Below are 25,914 nucleotides of genomic sequence, written 5' to 3'. Positions count from 1 at the left end.
ATGCCAAGTAGCTGAGGTGGGAATACTAACTGTAGTGGGCTTCCCCCAAAATAGCTAGTTTCAAGAATTTAGGAGATCCCTCAAAATCAGGATTAAAGATTAAGCCTTAATCGTAATTTTGGCTAACCCCATGTGTAACATCCCGAATTTTCATGGCCAGACTTCATAATCATGCCCGAGAAAATCAGGTGTTAATAATGTATAAACTTGGATGCTTTTGAAAATCACACCCTATTTTTTTATTTGGATCACATCCAGATACATTCAGAAGGTAACATTCATAAGTAGTTTGCTCTACTTGTACACATTATAATTAGCCTAACAATATTCAGTTATTATGTATATCTCTTATAACAGCCCTCTCAATTAAGTATAACTAGAGACCGTACACCTCCATAAGGTGTATCGATTACATCCCAATTCATCTTGGTATCAGAGCTATTACAAGTGCATCCACCATGTCAAGCACTTCATCTATTATGAGTGAATCCACCATGTCGAGCACTTCATCTTCCTCATTGTCATCATCTGTCTCTAACATCACTCTTTTCTTCAACATCAAACTTGACATAAGCAATTTTTTGGTATCGCATTCCCAGTTCCGTCCTATACTAAAACTCCGTGATCTTGAAGGCCTTGTTAATAGCACCTCTCCATGTCCAGATCATTTCCTCCCTCCAACTGAGACGGATACCTCACCTATCCTCAATCTTAACTACACCAGATGGACCAAAATGGATCAAATGCTCCTTTGCTAGCTCATCTCCTCCCTCATCGAACTGGTCCTGGCCCATGTTGTTAGCCTCACCACATCTCGTGATGTGTGATGTGCTCTGGAGAGGATCTTTACATCGCCCTCCCGAGCTTACATACAACAACTCAAGTATCAGTTGCACACTATCAAAATGGGTGCTACCCCGGATGCTACAAGGAGGATTTTGTACATCAGTTTGATTCGTAATAAGCATAACCAAAGGCAAATCCCACAAACAACAACCAAAAACTCCATCACATTTCCACTATAATAAAAAACTTTACAAGTACAATGAGCATAAGGGAAATACAATGAATATAGACCAAAACTCCAAAAGAAGATCAGCCACGCATCCAAGCCTCAGCGCTGCGTCACCTGCACGCAACGGTCGTGCATAAGCTTATAGAAAGCTTAGAGGGTGGTGAAAGTGTATGCTCAAGGTGATAATGTAGTCATGCAGTAACAGAGTAATGCGGAACATGCTGATGAATGCGAAGAATCCCATTAGCCGTACCAAGGCCATGCGGTGCAAAGAATGATGTCGGCCATACCAAGGCCATGCAATGCAAAATGCAAGTCAAGCATACAAATCTTCATCTAAGTCCACATGTCAATACGGCTCAAATCTGGAATATCACCGGGGTCTAGTACACACCAAGCCAGATTGCCGCCCCATCGCGCGCAATAAGGTGAGTGGAAAAGACCTCACTATCCGCCTGCCAATATCGGGCTCGGCTCGTCAATAGCGGACCCATTCCTCGAGCTGGTCAGACTCAGCCTAGCATTGCCCCCTACTCTCGGGCGGGTAAGGCCGCACCCCCTTCCAACCGACCACGACACAGTGGAAAGCGCAACCGTCTGGTAATCGGCACCCTGCGCTCATACACCCACTCGGTCTAGACGTTGGAGCAACCTCCTAGTACCATAAGGGTTTAGGGACTTTCACCCAGGGATATCTATCGCACCTCATGTAGAACAGTATTTCCGGTATCCAATCCTGCCAACCACGATGCGTCTGTGGAGGCTATGGCCCTGATGTCGCTAGGGCGTACAGTGACAATATCACACAATGCAAATGCATGAATCACACTATCCATCATGCCAGGAATCCTGCGCGTATCGTGCGCTCATGTAGGGCAACACCCCTGTACGGAGCCCCTAAACATCTGCCCGAAGGCTATGCTATGATCAGTCATTTCTCATATCAAGCATACGTATGATGCATATGATCATGAATCATGAAATTAAACATGCTATATAGGATGGATGATGTACATAACGAAGGTGGGCCTAGACGGCCTACACATAACATGCACGAGCCTAACAATGGGCCTTAGGGAATGTCATAATGCGGACATTTAACCACACTATACTTGCAATGTGGACGTCAAACCACCATTGCTCCCAAGGCATAGCCCTGACGTAAACATCATTACATAAATCATGCTGGGATCGTACATTGCAATGGACCTTAGGCACGTCCCATTGGGCCTTAAATACGTCAAATGGGCCATATCATATGGGCCTTGTATTCATCAAGTGGGCCACATCACTGGGCCGCACCAATGGGCCTTATGTGCATTGCAATGGACTATAAACTGTGGGCTTTAGAACGTATCAAATGGGCCTAATCTTATGGGCCTTATGTGTATCAAATGGGCCACACCAATGGGCCCCAAATGCACATCAAATGGGCCTTAACCAATGGGCCTAATCTTATGGGCCTTATGTGTATCAAATGGGCCACACCAATGGGCCCCAAATGCACATCAAATGGGCCTTGACCCATGGGCCCATAATACATCAAAGTGGGCCTCAATCATGGGCCATAAGTAATTGAAATGGGCCTCACCTAAATAAGTACAATATTTATATACATATATATATATATATAATATAGTATATAATATACATATAATATTACATGAACTATAATATTATATATATCTATATATATATATATATATATATATATATATATACATATATACATATATCTATATATATATATACACATACACACACGCACGCAGCACAGTGGGCCCACACACTCATCACAGTGGGCCCACACACTTATCACAGTGGGCTACGTCCACCGTCCAGGCGGACGGTGGTGGTCAAACATATACATCAATGTGGGCTCCATGTGGGGCCCACCATAATGTTTATAATTCATCCAGACCATTGATAAGGTCACATGGACCAAGATGAACGGTGAAAACAAATTTCATCCCGATCCAAAACTTCTGTGGGCCCCAAAAGGATCTCAAAGGTAGGAGTCCGGTCCCACTGTTTCTTATGGTATGGGCCATCTGAGTTTTGGATCGAGCTGATTTTTGAGATGGGCCCACTTCAGAGAGTGGCCCATCCCACGGCTGCAGCCGTGGATGGCTGTACGGCGGCCAGTCCGCCCGCCCGGTGAGCGCAGGCAGCGCCTGCTGCGGCTCTGACGCAGCAGCAGCAGCTGCTGCGTTCCTTATTATTATTTTTTTTTGATTTTTGGGTTTCTTAAGGAATTTGCAGGTGGGGTCCACCTCTTGCAGATCTGCTCCGTCCAATGGCTCTCCATGCCTTGCGACAATCAAAACAAGCCCAATATTGGGCCTGTTTCAGTGGGTAGAAGTGTTAGAGGATGTTTCAATGGTATGCCCACTGTTTGCCGCGTCATGGCCCGCCTGGGAGTCTGATTGGTCTCATCTTCTGGCTCAACGCCTAAAATCATCTTGGGAAGGGAATGAACGGCATGGATTTAATACATACATCAAGGTGGGGCCTACACAAGTGGACCACTCCAAGGCTTTAAAAAAAGATATTTATGTTTTCCCATTTAAACGTCCAGCGTCCAGGGACGCTGGACGGTCTTTGCAATTTGAGGTGGGCCTGTTCAGGTGGGCCACCACTGATGAACGGCGTGGGTATTATACTTATAAGGTGGGCCCCACTCAAATAAAATGCTTACTACATGGTGGGGTCCATTCAAGTAGCCATACAACCTTACCATCATACAACAAAATAAAAAAAATAAAAATAAAATAAAATAAAAATAAAATAAAAAGGGAGAGGGATAGAGAGTGAGACCGTGTGATGGAGGGACCCCGGCACTATGGGCCCTCCCTTGCACTAAATCATACATCAAGTGGATCCCATTACATGTGGGGTCCATGGAATTGAAATCCCACGGTGGAGATCCTTTCTCCACTAAAACAAATGGTCTAGATGACCTTAAATATGCAAGAAAGTAGACATCATGATGGGGTCCATGGAGAATGGCCCCATCATGGAATGATCATGATGATCCAAGTGGGCCATTGGCCACATCATAGGGTCCAAAGCGAGATCCAAACCATTGATCGGTTGGCCTCACTTGGCCCATCTTAAAAACATCAAAAACTATCCTATCCAAACACCCACCGCTAGATCTTCTTGCTCCCTTGGCTTCCTTAGCTCCTTGTGCTACCCTTTGATGGAGGAAGATGGGAAATGGATGGTTGAGATGAGAGATGAAGGGGTGGGAAAGGTGGACCTCACAAATGAAGTTTTCTCACCATGGGGAACTCATGGTGCTCTCTCTTGGATTTGGATTTTTTTTTTGAAAAAAAGAATAAGAGAGATAGTTGTAAAGGGAGGGAGAGAGAGAGAAAGAGATGGGTGATGGAGTGATGGGGGATGGTTTGGGTTGAAAATGGTAAAAAGAGGTATGGTTGTTGTTGAAATTTGGAAAAGAGGAGTGGTGAGGTGGAAAGAATGGTGGACTTTTGTAAAAGGTGGAGATGGGTTGATGTACTTGAGGTATGGGATGCTTTAATGGTTGATTGATGGGACTAATAGTAGAGATTCCCTCGAAATTCGCAACGCGCGGTGTTTCTTCGGAATAAACGCTGATCGGCATCTTCTTGCCTGGGTATCGGTTCGGTGCGCAAGTCACGGCGTTGGAACCGCGGCGACGACGCGGTCGCTATGATATAACTTTCGGACCAAGCCGACGTCGGTGCGCGGGACTTGGCTTAGGATCGTGCGCAAATACCGAATACGGTGCGAAGGTTGCCGGAATTTGACCGGAAGGATCGCGGAAGCCTACGGAACGGTACGGTCTAGGATACGGGACTTACACATGTTGTTAGCCTCACCACATCTCGTGATGTGTGATGTGCTCTGGAGAGGATCTTTACATCGCCCTCCCGAGCTTACATACAACAACTCAAGTATCAGTTGCACACTATCAAAATGGGTGCTACCCCTATGTTTGAATACATCCAGTCTATAAAGTCTATTATGGACAACTAGCGGCCGTGGAGAATCCCGTCACCGACTCCAACCTCATGTCCACCCTCCTCAGTGGCCTGTCTCTTGAATATGACTCGTTCGTCACCTCCATCAACACACGAGTCGACCCTACTTCCTCTGAAGAACTGATCGGCCTCATGCTCGGTCAGGAGATACATCGTGGGCGTGCCCTCCCCACCCCAGATTCCACCGGCCTCATCTCTCCTGCCCCCGCTGTTCATACAGCTCTTCGGACTTCGAGGTTATACTCTACCCTGCCTTTATCTTCTTTACATAAGCATGGTCAAGGTCAGGGTCGGGAGAATGGCCGTGGGCGTGGTCGATTCCCCTCTCTATATTAGACCTCGGGTGACCCCCCACATCAGACAGCTGGTGGTCGCCTGCAGTGCCAGATCTGCAACCGATACGGCTATTACGCTAACCATTACTACAACCGCTATGATGATGCTGCCCCACCTTCCAACCCGACTGCTCTCCTGCACTTGGCTGGTAGCAGCAACTCCTTCGATCCCAACTGGTATGTTGACTCTGGTGCTACATATCACCTGAATATTGATATGGCAAACCTAGCTATTCAAACTGAGTATCATGGCCCTGATAAGATTCACATGGATAATGGGACAGGTCTGCCTATCCATTCTATTGGTTATTCTATTCTGAGCTCTCCATCTTCCTCCTTTGCATTACGTAACCTCTTGTTCGTTCCCAATATCACTAAGAATCTTCTCTCCGTCAGTCATTTCAGTGCTGATAATAAAGTCTTACTTGAATTTCATCTTGACTTTTATCTTGTCAAGGATCTCTCCACCTGGAAAACTTTGCTGCAAGGACACCTTAAGGATGGTCTGTATGCCTTCTGTCTGGGGGATAAGAGTCTTGCTCCTTCTCCTCAGGCTCTTATTGGTGAATGTGTCTCTTCCTTGGTGTGGCACGAGCACCTTGGTCTTCCAACCAGTTGCATTGTCTCCAGTCTACTCTCTCATCTTGACCATGGGGGTCCTTCGGTCTATGCCGCCTATTAGCAAGGGAAGATCCATCATCTACCTTTTTCCTGTCATCTTCGATTGCTACTAATCCTCTAGAACTTATTCATTCAGATCTCTGGGGTCCATCTCATGTACCTTCTGTAAGTGGTCATCACTATTACGTTAGCTTTTTCGATCACTACAGCAAATATGTTTGGCTTTACCCATTAATAGATAAAGGCGAGACTTTTTCGGTATTTATCACTTTCAACAATTATATTGAAAAATTCTTAGGCCGTTCAATTAAGGTCCTACAAACTGATGGTGGTGGTGAGTTCCTAAATTTTAAATCATTTCTTTCTTCTCATGGTATTGTTCGTCGTGTTTCCTGCCCACACACCAGTGCCCAAAATGGAACTATGGAATGGAAGCATTCCCATCTCGTTGAGACTAGCTTGACCCTCCTTTCTCTATCCCATGTCCCTGTCTCTTATTGGCCATAGGCTTTTTAGACTACATCTTTCATAATCAACCGACTGCCAACCACCGTCCTGCACAACCTTTCCCCTTTCTAAACATTGTTTCAGAAATCACTTGACTACCTTTCCTTGAAGGTGTTTGGCTGTGCTTGCTACCCTCATCTTTGCCCCTACAATACACATAAATTTGACTTTCGCTCTATGCAATGTATCTTTTTGGGTTACTCTACATCCCACAAAGGTTACCGGTGTTTACATATACCCACTGGGCATATGTACATCTCCCGAGATGTTGTCTTTGATAAATGCACCTTCCCATTCCTCGGCCTCACGCCTAAGCTCTCTTCTCCATTGTCCCTGTCCCACTCATCGATTCCAACTTCCATTAGTCCATTGCCTATCCTAGTCTCCATTCAATCTCCTACAACAGTACCCTCTATCGCTCCAGTTGATCCTTGTGTCTCTCCTTCACACCAGTCCCTCCCCAATCCTGTTATAACTAGTTCATCCCCTCCATCTCCTACCCTATGTCATGATGCCCTTTTACCTATAGGTTCGGTCTCTATACTCTAGAGGAGGCTTGAGATCATGTTCTTCATTAATAGGAGCTTTGAATGCTCATGAGTGAAGAATCACAATGAAGAGAACATGAATCCCGTGTGGATAGAGTCTAGGATGAGTGATAAGAGCTTGGGATAACCTAGGGACTCTCAAATGCCTAAATCCATACTTTTTACAAAGTTTTAGTTCCTACATTTATAAAGAAAAGGGCCCAATGGATCTATAACGACTAGTTATTGGTGCTATCGAGTGAACCTTCAGTAGTACCGAATTAGATCCTGAAGTTTGCTAGATGATTTTTATTACTTTTAGTGGTACTAAAAGTTGTTTGTCAGTATGATTCAGTGGTACCGAATTTATAGTCGGTGGTACCGAATATCCTTCAAAAGCTGTTGGACTGTTTTAGGCACTTTTGGTAATATCAAAGGCATCTTCGGTGCTACCGAAGGTGTCATTCGGTGGTACTTTCGCTTACCGAATGTGGACAGATTTTTCTGTTTTAACTTCTTGTTCATTAAATCGTTGAACAACTTGGAACTTTCTAAAGTCAAGACTAGAAGGATAAAAAGTATGAACTTGGAATTGGCTTTGAATAGATGACCTCAGTGGGTTTTCCTATTTAGGTTTGAGTCATCTATAGGCAAGATCCTAATCGTAGAAGCCTCTTTGGAATCTTACTTTGTAGCTCAGGCTTTTGCTCTAGTTACGACATCGCTCTTCATTTGCAAAGGACTCATCTGACTTCTTGATACAACTAGTCATGTGATTGACAAACATGAGTACAAATAAGTGTATTAACAGTCTCGAGTGATTTAAGGAGGACGTCTATATTTCTAAATCAACAGTTTGGTGCCGTCTATGGGAATCGACATCGAAAGCCATTCCCATCATCTACAGTGATTCAACAATGGTGAAAGTGAGAAAGAAGGCCCAGACTAATACTGATGCACCTAGTCCTACGCTGGCAGAACAGTCTGTGGACCATTGGGACTCAACCTCCCAACTTCAGGCTGATTCTGCACCCACAAGCCCAATTCAGCAGTCCCAAAACTGGGGAGGTCTACTTATCTCCCTGGAGCATCATGTTAAAGCACTGAACAATAACATTAATTAGATAAGGCAGATGCTAGAATGACATAACCCTCCTGCTGACCATGGGGCTGAGGAGGCTGTTGTTAAGGCAGCCACTGAAGTTTCTGCACCATCTCAAGCACCAACCGCCTCCAAGAGGAACAAATAGGACTATGGAGCACCGAGATGTGCACCATCCCATGCTTCAAGCATTGCCGTACTGGCTGCCTCCGACCTACTTCATGTGTTGGAGATGAAGAGGCATGGTAAGGTTTGGTGGCCGAGAACGAGGATCCCTGAGAGGCTGAATTCAATGAGCTATGAGGTCAGATCCTCCACATAGACAAGCCTATTACCCGCACACTCCGACCTCGATAGACGCCATGTTGGAGGAAACTGAGCCACCGTTCACTGACGATATTATACAAGCTTAGCTCCTACCTAGATTTAGGATGCCGGAGATTACTCCTTATTCTGGGTCCACCAACTCGGCTGAGCATCTAGAATCTTTCAGGGCTTGGATGAAGCTTCATGGCACCTTAATTGCAGTATGTACCGAGCATTCTCCTTAACTTTGTTAAGAGCAGCTCAGAAATGCTTTCGTAATTGAAACCACAGTCCATTAGCTCATTCACACAACTCAACAAAGCCTTCATTACCAATTTCATTGGAGGAAAATAAAGGCTAAAGACAATGACTCACCTCCTCACCATCACTCAAAAGGAGAGCAAGCTATTGACTGACTACATTAAACACTTCAACCTATAAGTGATGCAAGTGGAGGGCTATTCAGATCAGATTGCCCTAGCCGCTATGATGGTTGGCCTGAAGGAGGGAAGATTACTCTTCTCACTCAGTAAGAATCCCCTGATGACATTAGTTGATTTCCTCAACCGAGCTTAGAAGTACTCCAATATCGAAGAACTTTTTAGCTCACTAAAAGCCATGAGGAATGGAGGAAGCTTGACCAGGGAGAAACGACCTAAGGAGGAACAAGCATCGGTTCCCAACAACAAGTGCAAAAGAGATGATGATCCAACTAGGGGTCAATGCCTAAACAGACGACTTGAGAGCATATTCCGCTCTTACACTCCCCTCAACGTTATGCCTAAGCAAGTCCTCATGAAAGTTCGGGACAAACGACTCCTAAAATAGCCGAACCGGATGAGGACCAACGACGACAAGTGAATAAGTGGAAGTACTGCCACTTCCACCACGACCACAGTCATTTTACCAGTGATTTATTTGACCTTAAAGAAGAGATTGAAGCCCTCATCCATAACGAACATCTGTGGGAGTATATCAGTACGAGGGGAGAACAATCAGATCGAAAGAACGAGTAGCCCAACAATGGCAACAACAACCAGATTATAGGAGAAATCTACACCATCTTCAGTAGGCCTGCAGGAGGAGGAGACTCAAACTGAGCATGCAGAGCTCATGTCAAGAGCATCAGCCACAATAATTCAGAACATCAGGTCCACCTCACCTATAGACCTTCAAAAGAACAGAAAGTGATCTCATGCGAGCTGACATTCACCAAGGAGGATGCCCGAGGGGTCCATCATCCCCATGACGTTGCCCTAGTGGTGGCCATGGCCATGACCATAGCCAACTGCAAGATGTTTCGAATTCTAGTGGATACCAACAATTCGGTTGACATCATCTTTACCCACGCATTTGATAAAATGGGGGTCAGAAGGTCTCGACTCTAACCTATCAAAACCCCTCTGCTCGGATTTGTAGGTGACGGAGTCACCTCCGAGGGATCTATACAGCTTCTAGTTACCGCAGGAGAGGGACAAAACCAGACGACGACAATGATCGACTTTCTTATGGTCAACTGTTCTTCCATCTACAATGTCATCCTCGGATAGACCTGGGCATCAAGTCAAGTCGGACCGAGTTAGGGTTGACCCGACTCAATTTGATTTTAAAATAGGCTTGACCTGAACTTGGCTTGACTCGGTATCGAGTCCAGCATGCCTGAACCGATCTGAATCCAAGTCTAGCCAGGACTAATCCAGACTGAGTCCAACCTAGTAAAAAGTACCGAGTCGGTTCGAGTTAACACTGATTCAGATCAAGAGATGAGGGAGAGAGAGAGAGAGAGAGAGAGAGAGAGAGAGGAGGGTGGTGATGGTGGTGGGTGGTTGCCGGGATTGGAAGAGGAGGAGGATGAGGGAGGAAGAGAAAGTTTAGGAACGGGTCAGGTACGACACATAGGGTTAAAGATACTTAAAATTTAGGATTTATTATTATATATATACTTGAATCCGAGTCGAGTTAGTTTCGGATCAATTCGAGTTTGACTAGATCGAGTTTCGGGTCGAGTTACTGGGTAACTTGAACTTGACTCGGTTTGAGTTCAGATTGGGTGAAGCCTACTTGGTTCGGATTGACTCAACCATTCGATTTGGATCGAGTCAGGTCCGAACAAGTAGGATGAGTTGAGTTAGGCGAGTTGAGTCATCCTATGCCTAGCTCTATCCTTGGACGGTTGATCCTCAACACCATGCGAGTAGTGGTATTAACATACCACCTCACAATGAAGTTTTCGACAGAGCACAATGTCAGGCAGGTCAGAGAAGATCAGCAGAAAGCTCAGCAGTGCTTACTCCATGACTTTAAGGATGCAACACCGCACCATGACCATCACTTCCCTTAATCCCCAAGAAGAGTCGCTCGAGAGAGGGTCTTGAGTCGAAGACCTCATAGCTATCCCCCTCAGTGAGTTCGACCCGACCCACACTGTATAGGTCAGCTCATCGCTGGCTAAACGTTGATCCCGACCACCGACCAGTGAGACAAAAGTGACAAGCATTTGAACCAGAATGATATGCCGTCATCGGAGAGGAGGTCGGCAAGCTCCTATAAGCCAGATTCATCGAGGAGATCTATTATCCCGACTGGATCGCCAACATTGTCTTAATTAAAAATCCAATGAGAAATGGTGGGTCTATGTCGACTACACAGACCTGAACAAGGCCTGTCCTAATGATAGTTTTCCTCTTCTAAGGATTGACCAGCTAGTTGGCAACATCGCAGGGCAGGGGCTCTTGAGCTTCATGGATGCATACTCAGGTTACAATCAGATGTCCATGCACCCACACGACAAGCAGAAGGCCACCTTTATTACAGACAAGGGGCTTTACTGTTACAGAGTGATGCCTTTCAAGCTGAAGAATGCTGGAGCTAGGTACTAGCGATTGGTCAACAAGATGTTTGCTTAGCAGATCGGGCACTCCATGGAGGTTTACATCAACGACATGCTTGTCAAGAACGTCAAAGATGCAGATCATACCACCGACTTCGAGGAGATGTTCACAATCCTATGAAAATATCGAATAAAGTTGAATTCGAACAAGTGCGCCTTCGGTGTCAGCTCAAAAAATTTTCTTGCCTTCTGGTCAGCCAAAGAGGGATTGAGGGAAATCCCGACAAGATTCAAGCTCTGCTGGATATGAGCTCACCTAAGACAACAAAAGAAATTTAGTGCCTCACTGGAAGGGTTGCTGCCCTCATTGCTTCATCTCCCGAGCCACTGACAAGTGTCTCCCTTTCTTCCAGCAATTGAAAGGAAAACAAAGGGTGGACCGAGGACTGTGAGTTGGCCTTCCAACAACTCAAACGATACTTAGGACCATATCCGCTACTTTCCAAGCCCAAGCAAGGAGAGCTACTATTGCTCTACCTGGTAGTCTCGGCCGCAGCAATCCGCTTGCCCCTTATCCGAGAGCAAGGGGGGAAGTAGCTCCCAGTGTACTATGTCAGCGAGGCCTTGGTCTCGACCAAGACCAGGTACCTAGACATCAAGAAGCTCGCCCTAGCTTTGGTCATCTCATCTCGTCGTCTTTGCCCTTACTTCTAGGCCCACAAAATTATAATCCCGACCAACCAGCATCTCTGTCAAATGCTGCAGAAGCCCGACGTATCGAGGAGACTCACGAAATGGGAAATTGAGCTCAGTGAATTTGACATTAAATACCAGCCCCAGACCACCATCAAAGGTCAAGCGGTGGCCAATTTCATTGTCGAGTTCGCTTGCGGTCAAAACTTGGAAGCTGATCCAAGCAGCGAAACTGACCAACTAGCCAAACTTGATTAGGTGGTTGAGCTCCACCAACCGACCTAGACATTGTAGGTTGATGGCTCATCCAATTCTAAAGGCAGCGGGGCAGGGGTAGTCCTCAAGACTCCTAACCAGACCTGCATGCCATATGCTTTAAGATTTGAATTCTAGACATCGAATAACGTGGCAAAGTATGAAGCACTACTCGCCGGGCTCAAGTTGGCAATAGCGATGGGAGCCTAGACCTTAAGAGTGCACAGTGATTCCCAGCTCATTGTCAAATAAATCGCAAGCGAGTACCAGGCCAAGGAGGAAAGAATGACCACCTAGTTACAAAAAGCTCAGGAACTTATGAGCAAGTTCCCCAATTGCGATGTCAATTTGATCCCCAAGTGGGATGAAGCTTGTAGTTGATTTTAATATTTAGTTTGCTGAATTCCATGACATTAAATTGAATGATGATAGTAGTTTGATTTGGTTTGAATTTACTTTAAAGTCTTTGAGTTATTTATTTTTGGATTTGTTGTGCACTTTGGGTACGATGAATACCTCGATTTAACAATTGTTCAAACTAAGTTAGAGAAAGAATCTATCTATACAATTGATTGATCTAATGATGCTTAAGAGTGTTTTGGATGCTTTCAATTATCTGTGATTGATGTTTGGGTGCTTCATGTAACTTATCAATTGAAATCACATCCCTTTTGATGTTATGAATGATTTAACTGAATTATCTTCCAATTGGATAGATTAGGACTTCGATTCCAATTGTGATATATATATATATATATATATATATATATATATATATATATATATATATATATATATATATATATATATATATATATATATATATATTGAATCAGTAAATTGATATTGAGATTTCTATGAGTGGATTCCTGGATCATTAGTCTTTTCATTAATTATTTCAAAACTCTTTTTATCTTGATGGATTAAAAACCCAGACAAACCATTAGACTTGGATTAGTTCTAGGTTGTGTTCCTCATCCCTGTGGATTCGACCTTGGTCTCACCGAGTTATTACTACATCGCGACCTTGCACTTGGGGTTGTGAATACATTCAATGTAAGCTAGCATACAGATTTGCCAATAAGTATGGTTGCTAGAGCATCAATGAATGCTGGTGTTCATTGTTCAATCCAAGCTTGAAATGCTTCAATGAATGTCTTTAGGACAATAATTGAATGATGAACTCCATGAGGAAGAGAGTTTTGGGAAGAAGGGTAATAATTATGGGTATTCACTCACACAAGGATTGCTATATTACTCACCAAATTGCCAAAAAAGCTCTCTTTTGTATATGTAGAGAAGATTTGCTATGGTAAAAAAAAAGGGAGGTAGAAATATGTCAGTTTCAATGTCATTGAAAGATCTTTGATGGCATCTTCGATATCATGGAACGACCTTCGACGACATCGAGAAATTCTAAATTATATTTTAAATCTTTCTTAATAGTTTCTGCTTCTCATTCTATGTCATCGAGTGACATTCGATGTCATCGAAGAGGTCCTTCGATGCCATTGAAGGCTTGCACGATGCCATCAAGAAAATTTGAATTTTCAACCTAAAGTTGCTAGACAATTTGGGGGTCCAAGTTCAACGCCATCAAAGGTCTCTTCGATGTCATCGTAAAATTCTAGGGATTTAAGTTGCTGGACAATTCGAGCATATGTTTAATGTTATCGAAGATATGTTCGATGCCGTTGAAGAATCATTCGATGTCATCAAGAAAATTCAAAATATAAACATTTTGTTGCTGGACTATTTGTGTTCTGAGCTAGATGTTATTAAGTTGTCTTTGATGGCATCGAAGGCAGTTCGATGGGACTTCGATGCCAAAGAAAATGTCAATTTTTTTGAGATGTTTCTTTTACACAGACTTCTACTCACTCAACTCACTAGCATACTTTAAGATAGTTTTTCCTAAAATGTATAGGCTAGATATAGGATTTTGTTTGGTAGGTTTGGTATAGGCATTGACGAGGCCTTTGAAATTTCCTTACCGTATTGTGAATTAGATGCATTTAATCTTAAAGTCTTCATTTTTTATTCTTCTTTAGGGCTCTCTTGACTCTAAGACTCATAACTCACGCTAATTAACAAACTAGGGTACTTACAGTAACCCCACTGAGTCAGGGATCCTGAATTCCGACCAGATGGCATGTAAATCCTCCAACCAGAGACATGAACCGAAGGGACCTACCGATGAGGTCGGTCCCTGAGAAGACGAAGAAGCCGCCTCCACCTGGGGCGGAAGGACCTCCTCATTTCGAGATGCCATCATCGATGATGACCCACTCGAAGATGCTACTAACCTAGAATATGTACTATCATGGACGAATTCATCATGGAAAGCCCTTGATACAGAGACACCCCTAGAACCCTCGGAAGACATGACAATAGGGGAAAACAAAAACAAGGTAAGGAGTGTAGAAGAACATGTACTGGAAAAAGGCTAAGTGACCGGACGATCCATACAGTGAACAGAGAAGAAGTAAGAGTGAGAAAAAAAAAGAGAAAGCAGGTCGGCACAACTTGGACTTCGCAAAACCAGTGAGCAACAGAATGAGCGAGGAAACCTCAATTTATAAGAATCCCAGAAGCAGAGTCATTAATGCCATCACTGCTCACGAGGGCATGAAAGGATGCCTCGACCCTCGATCTCCTCCATGTGGTGACTCAAAATTCACTCAGGGCCCACATTAATGGAGAAGGGATAGGTGTCCGCTTGTGAGTCATCCGAAAGGCGAAGCAACGCTTACCACTCTATGTACGACTCCTTATACAAAACCACTGTCATAATATCTTCCTCGATCAACGTAGCATGTGCCCTCCCTTTCCAATTCCCGCCTTAATCACTAGGCGATAAAATCGAGGAACACATGAAATGAGTTGACCTCCCATAGTTAGAAGTTTAGAATCTGCCGCTCATACATCATTTCAAATGGGCTTACTTCCTGAGCTCATGAACATAAAACTCGGGAAAAAATCAAGCTGACCTGATGTAGGAGACACATGGCAGAGAACCAGCAGAGTAGACACTCTAAAGAGAAGATGAGCTGAGCAAGGAGACCCAGTGACCGATCTAAAAAGTTAACACGACTTGGAGATAAGACTCATCGACAGATCTCGACCACGGATGCCGACCTCGATCACAGATGCTGAGCTCAATCACCTTAATAATGGATGTCGACCTCGAGATCAGAATAAAAACATCCAGAGAGAATCTCGTGCCTTATAAAACCAGGACTGTCCAATGAGATCCTAGCTAAAGATCATGCGTATCGAGGCATAATCAGAGAAATACTTGAGAATATATTCTGATTCCAATACAGGCCCATCTAGCATATCTCTCAAATCTACTCAGATATGCAAAGCTGCTGGCAAACTTATAAATACATCACCCTGCTTAAGGGAAAGGTATGCACAACAATCCCAACTCTAACTACACTTGCTTTGAGTCCATTTACCTAACTTAGGCATCGGAGGGTCCCCAGCCACAACCGACGCCCTCAGTGTCCTCTTGTTCTCCATTAAATTGTAGGTACCCAAGGCTCATAGGAGGTGGAATGGAATTGACCGAATTTAAGAAACAATAGACGTAATTCCTAAAATGGTCTATGGAGCAAATGATGGACGAAATCAATTTCTTTAATATATTTTTCTACGCAAGATCTCCTTGGAAACACTGATGCCAAAGGAATTCAAATACTTGTTCTACAAAATCCTCCGTGCAATGCGTGTGCCAATGGGAGTGGCAATTACTACAAATTGTCCTATTTGATTTTCCAAATCTTCTGCAAATACCATGTAAATAAGCAATTATTACTCTTTCACCCCGTTTAAAAATACTTATGAATACTCAGGTCTTGCTAGAACTTGCTTGGTTTACCAGGAATCTGATCAGGTTTGGTACTCATCGGGTCTTTTGATTTAGGTTTCAAGTTAGGTTAAAAGTATTTACATGATTGGGCTCATCTGATGGTTGGATTAGAATGTACACACGTGCCACTTTAACACATGTATAGTATGTGTTATGGAAAAATATGAACCGAGCCTGGCCGAAGTCAACTTAGAAGACGAGCAAAGTTGTGAATTGACTGCATTACGTCCGAGCTTACCCGTTTTGGAGTTTATCTAGAATTCGGTGCAGATCCGAGCTACCCGGGATCCAATTAGATCGTCTTGCTCATGGGTTCAGAGAACTTTGCTCATGAACTCAGAGGACAATAGACGAGGTCCGACTCGGATAGGAACGTGGTCGATGATTACGCAAAGGGATTAACCCCACTAAGGCATGTTTAGAGAGTTGTCCGGCACATGATCTTAGAATAATGGCCGATATTAACGTATGTGCATAGTACACCAAAATCATCATTTAGGAACGGTTGAAAACCGTTCCTAAATACTTCAAGAACGGTTTCAAACCGTTCCTAAATGTGCGTCGCAAAAAAGGAACTGTTCAGAAATGGAATTTTAGGAACGGTTTTAAACCGTTCTAGTGCCAACACAATTATTCGGGAACGATTTTTTTTCTTATTTCGAAATGATTCTGCTGTAAAAAAATAAAAATAAAGGAACAAATATATTTGAAGCCATATTCATTTAAGAATCAAAAGATAGTAAAAACGACCATGATTTAATCTAAAACATTATTTATCTGACTTGTAAACCTGAGAGGAAAAACTAAAATCTGCAATGGAAGACTTCAAAATACAGAAATCAATGAAAGTCAAGCAGATGAAGAGCTTCACAATGTTAGAGATCAGCTCAAACATGTATTTTACATTATAGTGATAAAGTTGACCATGACTATTCTTCCACCAGCATTATATGCATTCAAAACCTGTATAAGCATTAAAAGGGTGGACTTAGCTCAAAACCCAATTTACATTGCAAAAGCTTAAAAAGGAAAAAAAAAAAAAATCCATCCTTCTGTTGGAGTCATTACTCCAGGGATGAACATAACATTGCTACCATTGAAATCATCTGAGATTTCCTGATGAAATAAAAGCATTAGAATTCATGAACAACCACAACCGTATATCTTCAACAAAAATCTGATCAAGGGGCCTTTCCATAAATTAAGATCAATGCTTCTTGAGGAGAGTTAATTTGTTATTTTGGAGTTCCATAATCCGAATATGCTACACAGCTACACAGCTCGTACATTAACAAAAAGTTATTGTTGATTATAGAACAATATGGAATTTGCTATGCAAATTCATCAGTGTGACCTGAAGAAGAAAAAAAAAAAGAAGAGGAAAGAAACAGATGGAAAAGTAAAGTTCCATCATTGGAGTTTGAAAATGGTGCTTGCTTATGTTGCCTATGGTTATCCATTCAACTGTACATTTAAAGCCATAAATAATGGAGTATACATTCAACAACCCCAAAAATGTTCATAGTTGTGGGCAGTGAAAAAGAAATCCATTGACTAAGCAATAAGCTATGAATGGCATGTCAATATGTTTTTTTTTTTTTTTTAAAATAAAAATTTACCGTGGATTATTCACCAATAAACGCTTAGTCTCCACATATTTAATGTATTCGGACAAGCGAAATTTTCAAAGTCACCTACCCAGATCCTCAACATGAATGCTGACAAGAGAATCTCTAATTTGGTTCTCTCAATATCAAACTAAAATTGAAATCCAATTCCATAGCACATCTAAACATGCCTGAAAGCAGAAGAGGGCAGAATCAACAGATATTATAACACTCAAAATATATAAACAATAGGAAATCGCTCACTCTGGGCTACGGATGGAGTGGCCCAGCTTGAAAAACTTGATATCTACACAAACCCAATTCAGAAAAGAATGACTTTGCATAACTGATTCCCTGTAAGAAAGAAAAAGAAACCCAATTAAGATCACCAAGAAACAGTTCTATTTCCAAATGCATTTCAATAAAATCCAAATCAGAAGAACCAAAGACGAGGAGAAAACAAGAAAAGAAAAAGAAAAAAATAACTGTTTTTGGCAATTGACTTCGTGGGAAATAGAATTCAAAAAAAAAAAAAAAAGCAGTTCTATTTTCATTTCATTTCAAAAACCCATAAGAAATCATACAAATAAGATCACTCCGAAATAATTATATTTTCATATCTGTTTCTAATTCAAATCTCATACCATTAGGTGGGGTTTGTCTTCCACTCGCGATCATGTTATGTAACACCCGAATTTCGAAGGTCGAGCAAAGGCTCAACTCCCGAGATCCGTCGCATCACTTATGCAACATAGATAATGATGATTAAATGTTGTCCATATTAGTACATTAAACATGAATGGGATTACACTAAATCAGTATATCATACTCCAAAGAGAGAATATTAAGCAAGCGGAAGACTGTGATATATATGTAAAGTATATGCATGTTTCACAACCTCTAGGGTATGAGTGTGTTACTGGCTGAATATATACATGTTTTATTCCAAAATATACAAAATGACAAAATGTGAAAGTCCGACTAAATCATATGATCCTTGTAATCTCGTCGATCAGTACATGATCTACATAGACCCGCCTGATAGCTTAACATGGGAGAATTCCTCCTCCTCATCTATGAAATCCCAATCAGCAACGTAGACATCGTCGCCACCTGCATCTACAACAGAGTCTGGTTGGTGTTTTAAAACACTGTCCCAGAGTGGGAGTGAGTGATCAACTCAGTGGAGTTATAAGGCAAAGGTTAACATGTTATCAATTCAGTCAAGCAGTAATGATAAAGCAGTACAACAATCATGTCCTAAGTACTCTTGTTAATGCAGGAATAATATGCTATAATGATGCATGCCCTCGCCTGCACTCCCTCAGCGGCATCATCTCATGATCGCGCATGTAACTCCCACTGTGCACTTCCTCGCCAAAGCACATGCAGTGGGGTGCATGGTCATATTAACCAAGTACTTAATTAGGCTTATTCATATAGAAGATTCGGGAAGCTAAGGTACCTCCATTTATATCATTTACCCAAACAAGGATCCATCTAGGGTCGTCAATCCTAGTTAGTCACATACGATAGGCAAGTTGTAGGACATTACCCCTGATGGAAACAGTGGATAGGCAAGTTTGAGAGTTTACACTCTAGGTCGCTACGAGAGGCTCATCACAGTCAGTGTGGGCCTATTTTATACTCAAGGTCACTACGAGAGGCTCGTCACCTGATCGTAGGCCGACAGCTCGAATATAGTGTCCCATACCATCGTATTTGGCTCACGAGTTTGAGTTGCTCACTGGTCACTACGAGGAGGCTCGTCACCCCAGCATAGGCCGACAGCTTGACCACGGTATCTCATACCACCATGTCTATCTCATGAGTCTTGGCGGATCGTAGTACCAAGGTTAAACGAGCTTTACATTGGTAAGTGGTACCGTAGATTCAAGTAATGACGTCCATACATGGTAAACATACAATAGGCCAATCAGGTTACTCGACAAGTTCGATTGGTACAAGCGCACGCTAAATTAATCGATATGGAATGCATACACACTCCTCGTGGCCTAACCACTGTCGATAATCATCGTACGACTCGGATTCACCGAATGTATCCGTTGTGGCAAGACTATTTCGGCCACTCGATCGGAAACGGTTACCGATTGCCTGGACTACGTATTAGTCCCAATCATACTCAAATACAATAGGCAATCATATGTGATAGTCAAAATAGCATTTAACAACCAATTCAAATACAATTCTCATTCGAGCACTTTAACAACCATATAGTATATGTTATCGTACATAGGCATTTCATCCATAAATCACGTAGTAGCAAGATAAGTTACATGAAGGAAACTGTAACTATAAATAAGGTAATTGAGAATCCTATCTCACCACCCTCATTAAATATATTTCAACAAGTCATTTCTCATTCAGACATTTTATCAAACACTTAGACTACACATTTCAACATACATGTAATAAATTAGTTATAACATATATTATGGCAATCCTTTCACAAAGGAGTTGTCATACGTACAACAAACATGAATTCTAGATTAATAGTCATGACAAGCATAAATCATAACTTCTAATTCATCCAAACATTTCAACAAACACATGAAATGCATTTAATATACAACCTAGTTTACACATATATGATATATCGAAAACGTCGTAACTAAGATTGTATGACAGCAATCAAGTTAGACATGAATCACTGCTGACATTGAAAACCTTGAAAACCATAACCTAAACGTTTATAGTCCACACCTTTCATCGGTACGCTCGTTACGAACTCGGTTCGTACACCACGTCTTTATCTATGGCACAACGGTTACCTAAACATTGAAATAGGTTAGCTATTTCACCAGTTTTTCTATTTGGATTCTTAAAACAAATTAGGGTTAGGATTTCTTACCCAAAAATGGAGTCGAAATGAGTTGAGTAGCTAGATGTAAAGGCGATTCGATGAGTGGAGTAACAGAATAGGAGTACTGCAGCAAACCCCAAAGGTTTCCCTTCGATCTCCACTCTTTTCTCCTCTTTTCTCTCCTCTCTCCTAGGGTCAAAGAAAATTCGTATGGAATGAGAGAGGAGTGGGTTTAGGGCATTATATAAGCCCAGAAGTGATGCCAATGGCCTCAGGACCATGATATACTTAGGTTATAGCCAAAAAGCGTCTGTTTTGGGCCAACGGAGCTCATTTGGAGGTTCATTGCTCGCATACGGTTTGAAGAAAGTTTCCTAACAATGGATCTATGCCAGGTTAAGGTTTCAATCTAATCGGATTAGTGGATCGATCGTGGAGTACCCGTTTCAATTCAACGGTCATCGTCACTCGATCAGGACCACAAGTATACCAATGGGTGCAGAGAAATTTTCCTGATCAAAGGGTGTAGTTGGGTCAGAATCTGACGGTCTAAAACCTTAAATTTGGCCTGCAAGTGAACGGCCTAATTCACTTAAGTTTAAGTTCATTTTCTAAAGATATTCGCATTTCTCACACACTTCGCTCCAGGCTCAAGTTGTGCGTTTTTAGATACTATTTGGACTCGATTCCCCCAATGGTTGTCAAGCCTAGTAGGGTGGTCATAACCTTATAGTTTCGCAGTCATCGGACTTTCGACACGTGGTTCAGGCTCGATACGGAGTTTCAATGTGCACCCGAGAGTAACTGGGTTTTGAGATTGATCCTAGGTTTCTAGGTAATGTTGGGTTAGCGATTCTAATGGTTTTGGGTCTTACAGTTTGCATAAAAAGTGGTTCGAGCTGATTCTCTGATCTATTTAGTTTAGTACTTAATTAATTTTCGCCTAATTTCTACAGAATTCGATCCTTAGTATTTTTGCCTGAGGTGATACTCGGGTCCTTGTACGGATTTTTCTGAGACGTTACATGTTATCAGAATCCGCCATTAGAGGATCCACAACGCTGAAATCCAAAAAGAAAGAAAGAAAAAAAAGTATATAAAAAAAAGATATAACGGTGCCAACCTAAATGTTCACATGCTAAAAATTTTGTGGTCTATGGTCCATCTAAATTTTTTTCATTTGAACCATCCAGTAAATATCTACCAATTAGCTATTTACATAATCAATTCCATATAACTTTCGGTCTATGGTTCACAACTTGAATGGTTTAATTTGATTTACGTGAATGTTGCATGGTGAATCTTGAACGAACTGGAGGATTCTTTGGAACAAAACGTGTATAATCAAGAGAACTTTGGTCGACCTGCTTCTTGTACCTTCCTCAAGTCCTCTAGATGAAGGGTTAGGACCGTCCAACCAGCATGAATTCCAGGCTCCAGCCAATCTTAAGGCGTGCTCCATCAGGTGATCAGCTCGGATCTGGTACACATGCCACATGTACAAAATTCAATCTGATAAATAACCTTAGTAGATGCCTAGAACACCATAATCTTGCCTCCTAGATTGTTCATGCAGAATATGGATGAAACCACAACATCCAACCATACATCAATATCTTTTCATTTTTAAACTACTTCCCTATGAACATTTGGAATTTTAAGGAAGCTCAAATCTTATGAAATTTGAGATTCAACTGGTCTATAATCGAGGATCTCTGCGATCTGTCAAAGGATGGAATTGAATTACTGGTAGTTGACCAAATCACTAATAACTAGGAAAAAATTTTATTCAACCCCCGACTGCCAAATTAATTGACGGAAAACCATGAAATGTCTTAACTGGCTTATACAAGTACGAGAAAGTGGTCGGAAAGGAAAAAAAAAACTGAAAGCATACTATACAAGTACAAGTTTCAGGAATGCTGGGCATTCTACCAATCTGATCAAAATGAATGCATCTGAAGGTAGTGGGCAAGGGCAAAAAAATTATAGAAGCTGTAAAGGAAATTAAATTTCTGTTACAGACACAGCTTCTGAGTTTCAGAAAGAAATGCAGTTTACCTTCATGGAGGTGTCCAGCTTGTCAAGAAGATAGACCATCTTCCGCACCTCCTCGCCGGCAATGAGGCCAGGATCCTTCAAAGCAGCAGCTTCAAATCCACTCTAAGAGAAGGTTCCTGCAATTACGGTGAAAGCAACTCTTGTAATTTCAGCAAAATGGCTTCCCTCACACGATGTTTCTTTCTAGATTTGCTCATCAAAATCTACCAGATTTGCACATGTTGTGGGAAGAACTGTGCAACACTTGAGATTTGTGGAGCCACAATACGTGTGCTATCCATTAGTTGTTCACCTCATTGTCACCGTAGATGACAAAGATCAGCTCAATCCAAAACTCATGTGGGCCACACCACCAAAACAATGAAATGTATGTTAACAAAGATGTCAATCAATTCTGAAGTCTCAACAGGCTAAAAACATGCCAAGCTTATATGCTGAATTAATATTTCATTTTTTTCGAGCAGTACCTGAAATGAACAGAGTGCTTTTCATGGTGGAAAGTGGAGGGTTGATAACCTGCTGAGTTTTGATCTGCGTCGGGCAGTTTTAGAACTACTTGTAACTAAACTCCTAGGAAATCAATTCACCCCATACGGTATCCCTGGTCACCATCTAATACATCAAAAACACATGAATCCATAACAAAACCAGATACGAACCTTGTCAGAGGTCACCTTGCTGAATATAGAATCTTGCCTGTGATGAGCTTTTGCTGATTCTGTATGATCCCTAGAGAATTATGAATAAGAATAATTGTAGCAATATATTTAAACTGCGGCATTCCAAAGTGGGGTTATCCAATGCTGGATCCAAAGAATGGTGTTTTTTGCAAAGCAAAGGCTCCTCCCAGCTGGCTGCTCGTACGAAGGTGTTGCCTGTTGCCTAGAACTGTATCAAGTTCGATTATCAGGTTCTCTTCTTGCTGCGAGGATGTGCCTCTCTTAAGATCAGGCCTCAGGTAATTTATCCACCTCAGTCTGCAGCTCTTTCCACACCTTTGCAGACCTGCAATTTTCCAACAGATGAAAGGTCAGATCTTCTGCAAGTGTATCATATGAACCGATACCTTAATTAATCAAAAGCTAGCATGTCACAAGTTGCAACCTGTCAATAAAAATCATAAGCGTCAGCATCATTGTCTTGTCCAGCTATTTGGGGTCAGCTTTACCAATCCTATTTCACCAATCTTTCCCATCTAGGCAAACAACAACTTGACAGACCAATACTTGCCTGCTGAACATCAAGACCTCAGGCCCAAACATCTGTTGTGATCAGAACACGGGTTGTTCCTGATCTGAACTCTCCCATTATTACATCTCGCTCCTTGTGAGGCATGTCCTCGTGCATTGAAGAGATTGTGAAGTTGTAGGTACACATCTTTTCGGTTAACCAATCCACCTGCCCAAGCACAAATCAAGATAAAGTTTTGAACTTAATATGCAAGTACAAGCAACCTCATATTTCAAGTAAATTAAGATGATGATATATCCAAATCTGAAATATGAGAAGAAAGAGATACCCTCTTCGCATGTACAGAAGTTCTGAAGGCCCCAAGAGGACCCTCAATGGACAAACATTTCCTGCAAGAAATACATGTCAGATCAAAAGTGAAGTAACTGCAGTTGATCAAAAAAGACAGATTGCACAACAGAAGCTGCCTTTTGTTTTTGTAAGAACATCTGAAGGCTAGGCAGCACCATCCAAGACAAACATTTGAACTTTGGAGCCAGTTATTGCAAGAAACAACACAATGGTACTCTGGGACAAATGACGAGGCCCATTAGTCCTGCCAAACAATCAGAGGTTCATTTTCTTCATGGGTGATATCTTATTCTTCATAAAACAGTGCAAGAAAACAAGAAGGGGTCAGTATGAGAGAGATACTTCCAGTAAGAAGGGGATGGAAAACTCAAGCCAAAACAAAACCAAGAGCGCCAAAGACACATTTCAGCAAGCATTTTTAACCAAAAAGAAAGAAAGAAAAGAAAGATAAAGAAAAAGAAAAGAAAAAGGAGAAAGGAAACAAATTATTTTACCTCCAAGGTCAACTCATCACGCTTCACAAGTATTCTAACAGGATCTGTCATAAACTTGTTTGTTATCTCCAAAATTTCATGAGGCAGAGTTGCAGATATCAATACAACCTACCCAAAGCAACCCATACATTTCAGAACCAGCCATGATCACATTGACAGCAGAATGATCATGATCCGGAGCAATCAGCAGATCCCATGAAATAGAGTGATGGAAAAGGCTACATGTAGCGACTTAAACACCACAAAATCAACCAAAAGTATAAATCAACATAGGACAAGTTGAATGTTAGCGCTCAGAGTTTAGCTAATCCCAAATGCATGTACAAGGCAGCCCACCAACATGCCATTACATGGATGAAAGCTCACACCAGTCCCCTGATCAGGTGGGTAAAATATCATGTAAAAAATGGACAGCTAGAAAAAACTTCGACAAGTTTTTCTACAGTTCATTAGTTTCTTATGTTGTCGCTAGCATGACCAGTGGACCAGCCTGCTCCAGCCTGGTCTAGGTGTACGGTCGACGGAAATAAACAACCACTTCATATATCAGAATAGTATATGACTAAAAGAACTTTGCAAGCCAACAACAATGATAGATATGATTTGAAATCAATGTCAAGAAAAAACTAGATTGTCACTGTTCAGTAAAAAATTAGATTATCACTGGACCAACAACATCATCAAACTGTTTCTTAAGGAAAGTGACAGCAAACACACTCACCTTGATAGACAATATGCAAAGGCCATCACAGTTGATAACGATCTTACAAAATTCATAAGTCGTTGCTTAACAGCTTGGCTTGCCTCAGATGGTAGAGTTACTGGATCTAGCACCCTGCATGAAAGCCCCATACCAGTAGTTAACAGGTGCCATGACAACCCCATGTTGTAGAGTGGGAATGATAACAAAGCAACAAGGTAATGTTAATAATCAATAATACCTGCAAATGAGTGTTGCTCCAGTCCACAGTAGCAAAGGTTGCAGGTAAGAGGTCAAAACATAATATGTACTACTCTTTTTCCAATTACTATCATTGCCCAAGACCCCACACAGCAAAAGGCATGATTGCAACTGCTGGGACCAACCTAAGTATGATTGAACTTCCATGAAAATCCTTATATGACCTGCAAAATATGGAGGTTTTATGTTGATATTATTTATTGCCCAAGACCCCACAAAGCAGTTTTCAAGGAGAACTCAAGCGAGTTTTGTACACAACCACAAAGCAGTTTTCAAGGAGAACTCAAGCACGTTGCCAATTACTACTGTTTAATATTTCAATTAATTAAAAT

At 42.0% G+C, this 25,914-nt stretch overlaps 1 protein-coding gene across 1 annotated transcript in view; it reads right to left on the bottom strand.

The window, feature by feature from the left end:
• Window positions 1–22,583: 22,583 nt before the first annotated feature.
• Window positions 22,584–25,914, bottom strand: part of LOC131226861 (mechanosensitive ion channel protein 2, chloroplastic-like) — a 4,053-nt gene continuing 722 nt past the window's right edge. The window contains exons 2-5 of the mRNA XM_058222575.1: window positions 25,563–25,746; window positions 25,343–25,456; window positions 23,245–23,590; window positions 22,584–22,701 (exon numbers count right to left, since the gene is read on the bottom strand). Of these exons, the coding sequence (XP_058078558.1) occupies window positions 23,533–23,590; window positions 25,343–25,456; window positions 25,563–25,746 (356 nt within the window). The 3' untranslated portion in view covers window positions 22,584–22,701; window positions 23,245–23,532. The remainder of the gene's footprint in view (window positions 22,702–23,244; window positions 23,591–25,342; window positions 25,457–25,562; window positions 25,747–25,914) is intronic.

Source organism: Magnolia sinica, chromosome 15 (genome assembly GCF_029962835.1).
Source record: "Magnolia sinica isolate HGM2019 chromosome 15, MsV1, whole genome shotgun sequence".
NCBI classification, from domain to species: Eukaryota; Viridiplantae; Streptophyta; class Magnoliopsida; order Magnoliales; family Magnoliaceae; genus Magnolia; species Magnolia sinica.
The sequence above is the reverse complement of the archived record's forward strand: the minus strand, read 5'-3'. Positions and strand labels throughout refer to the sequence as shown.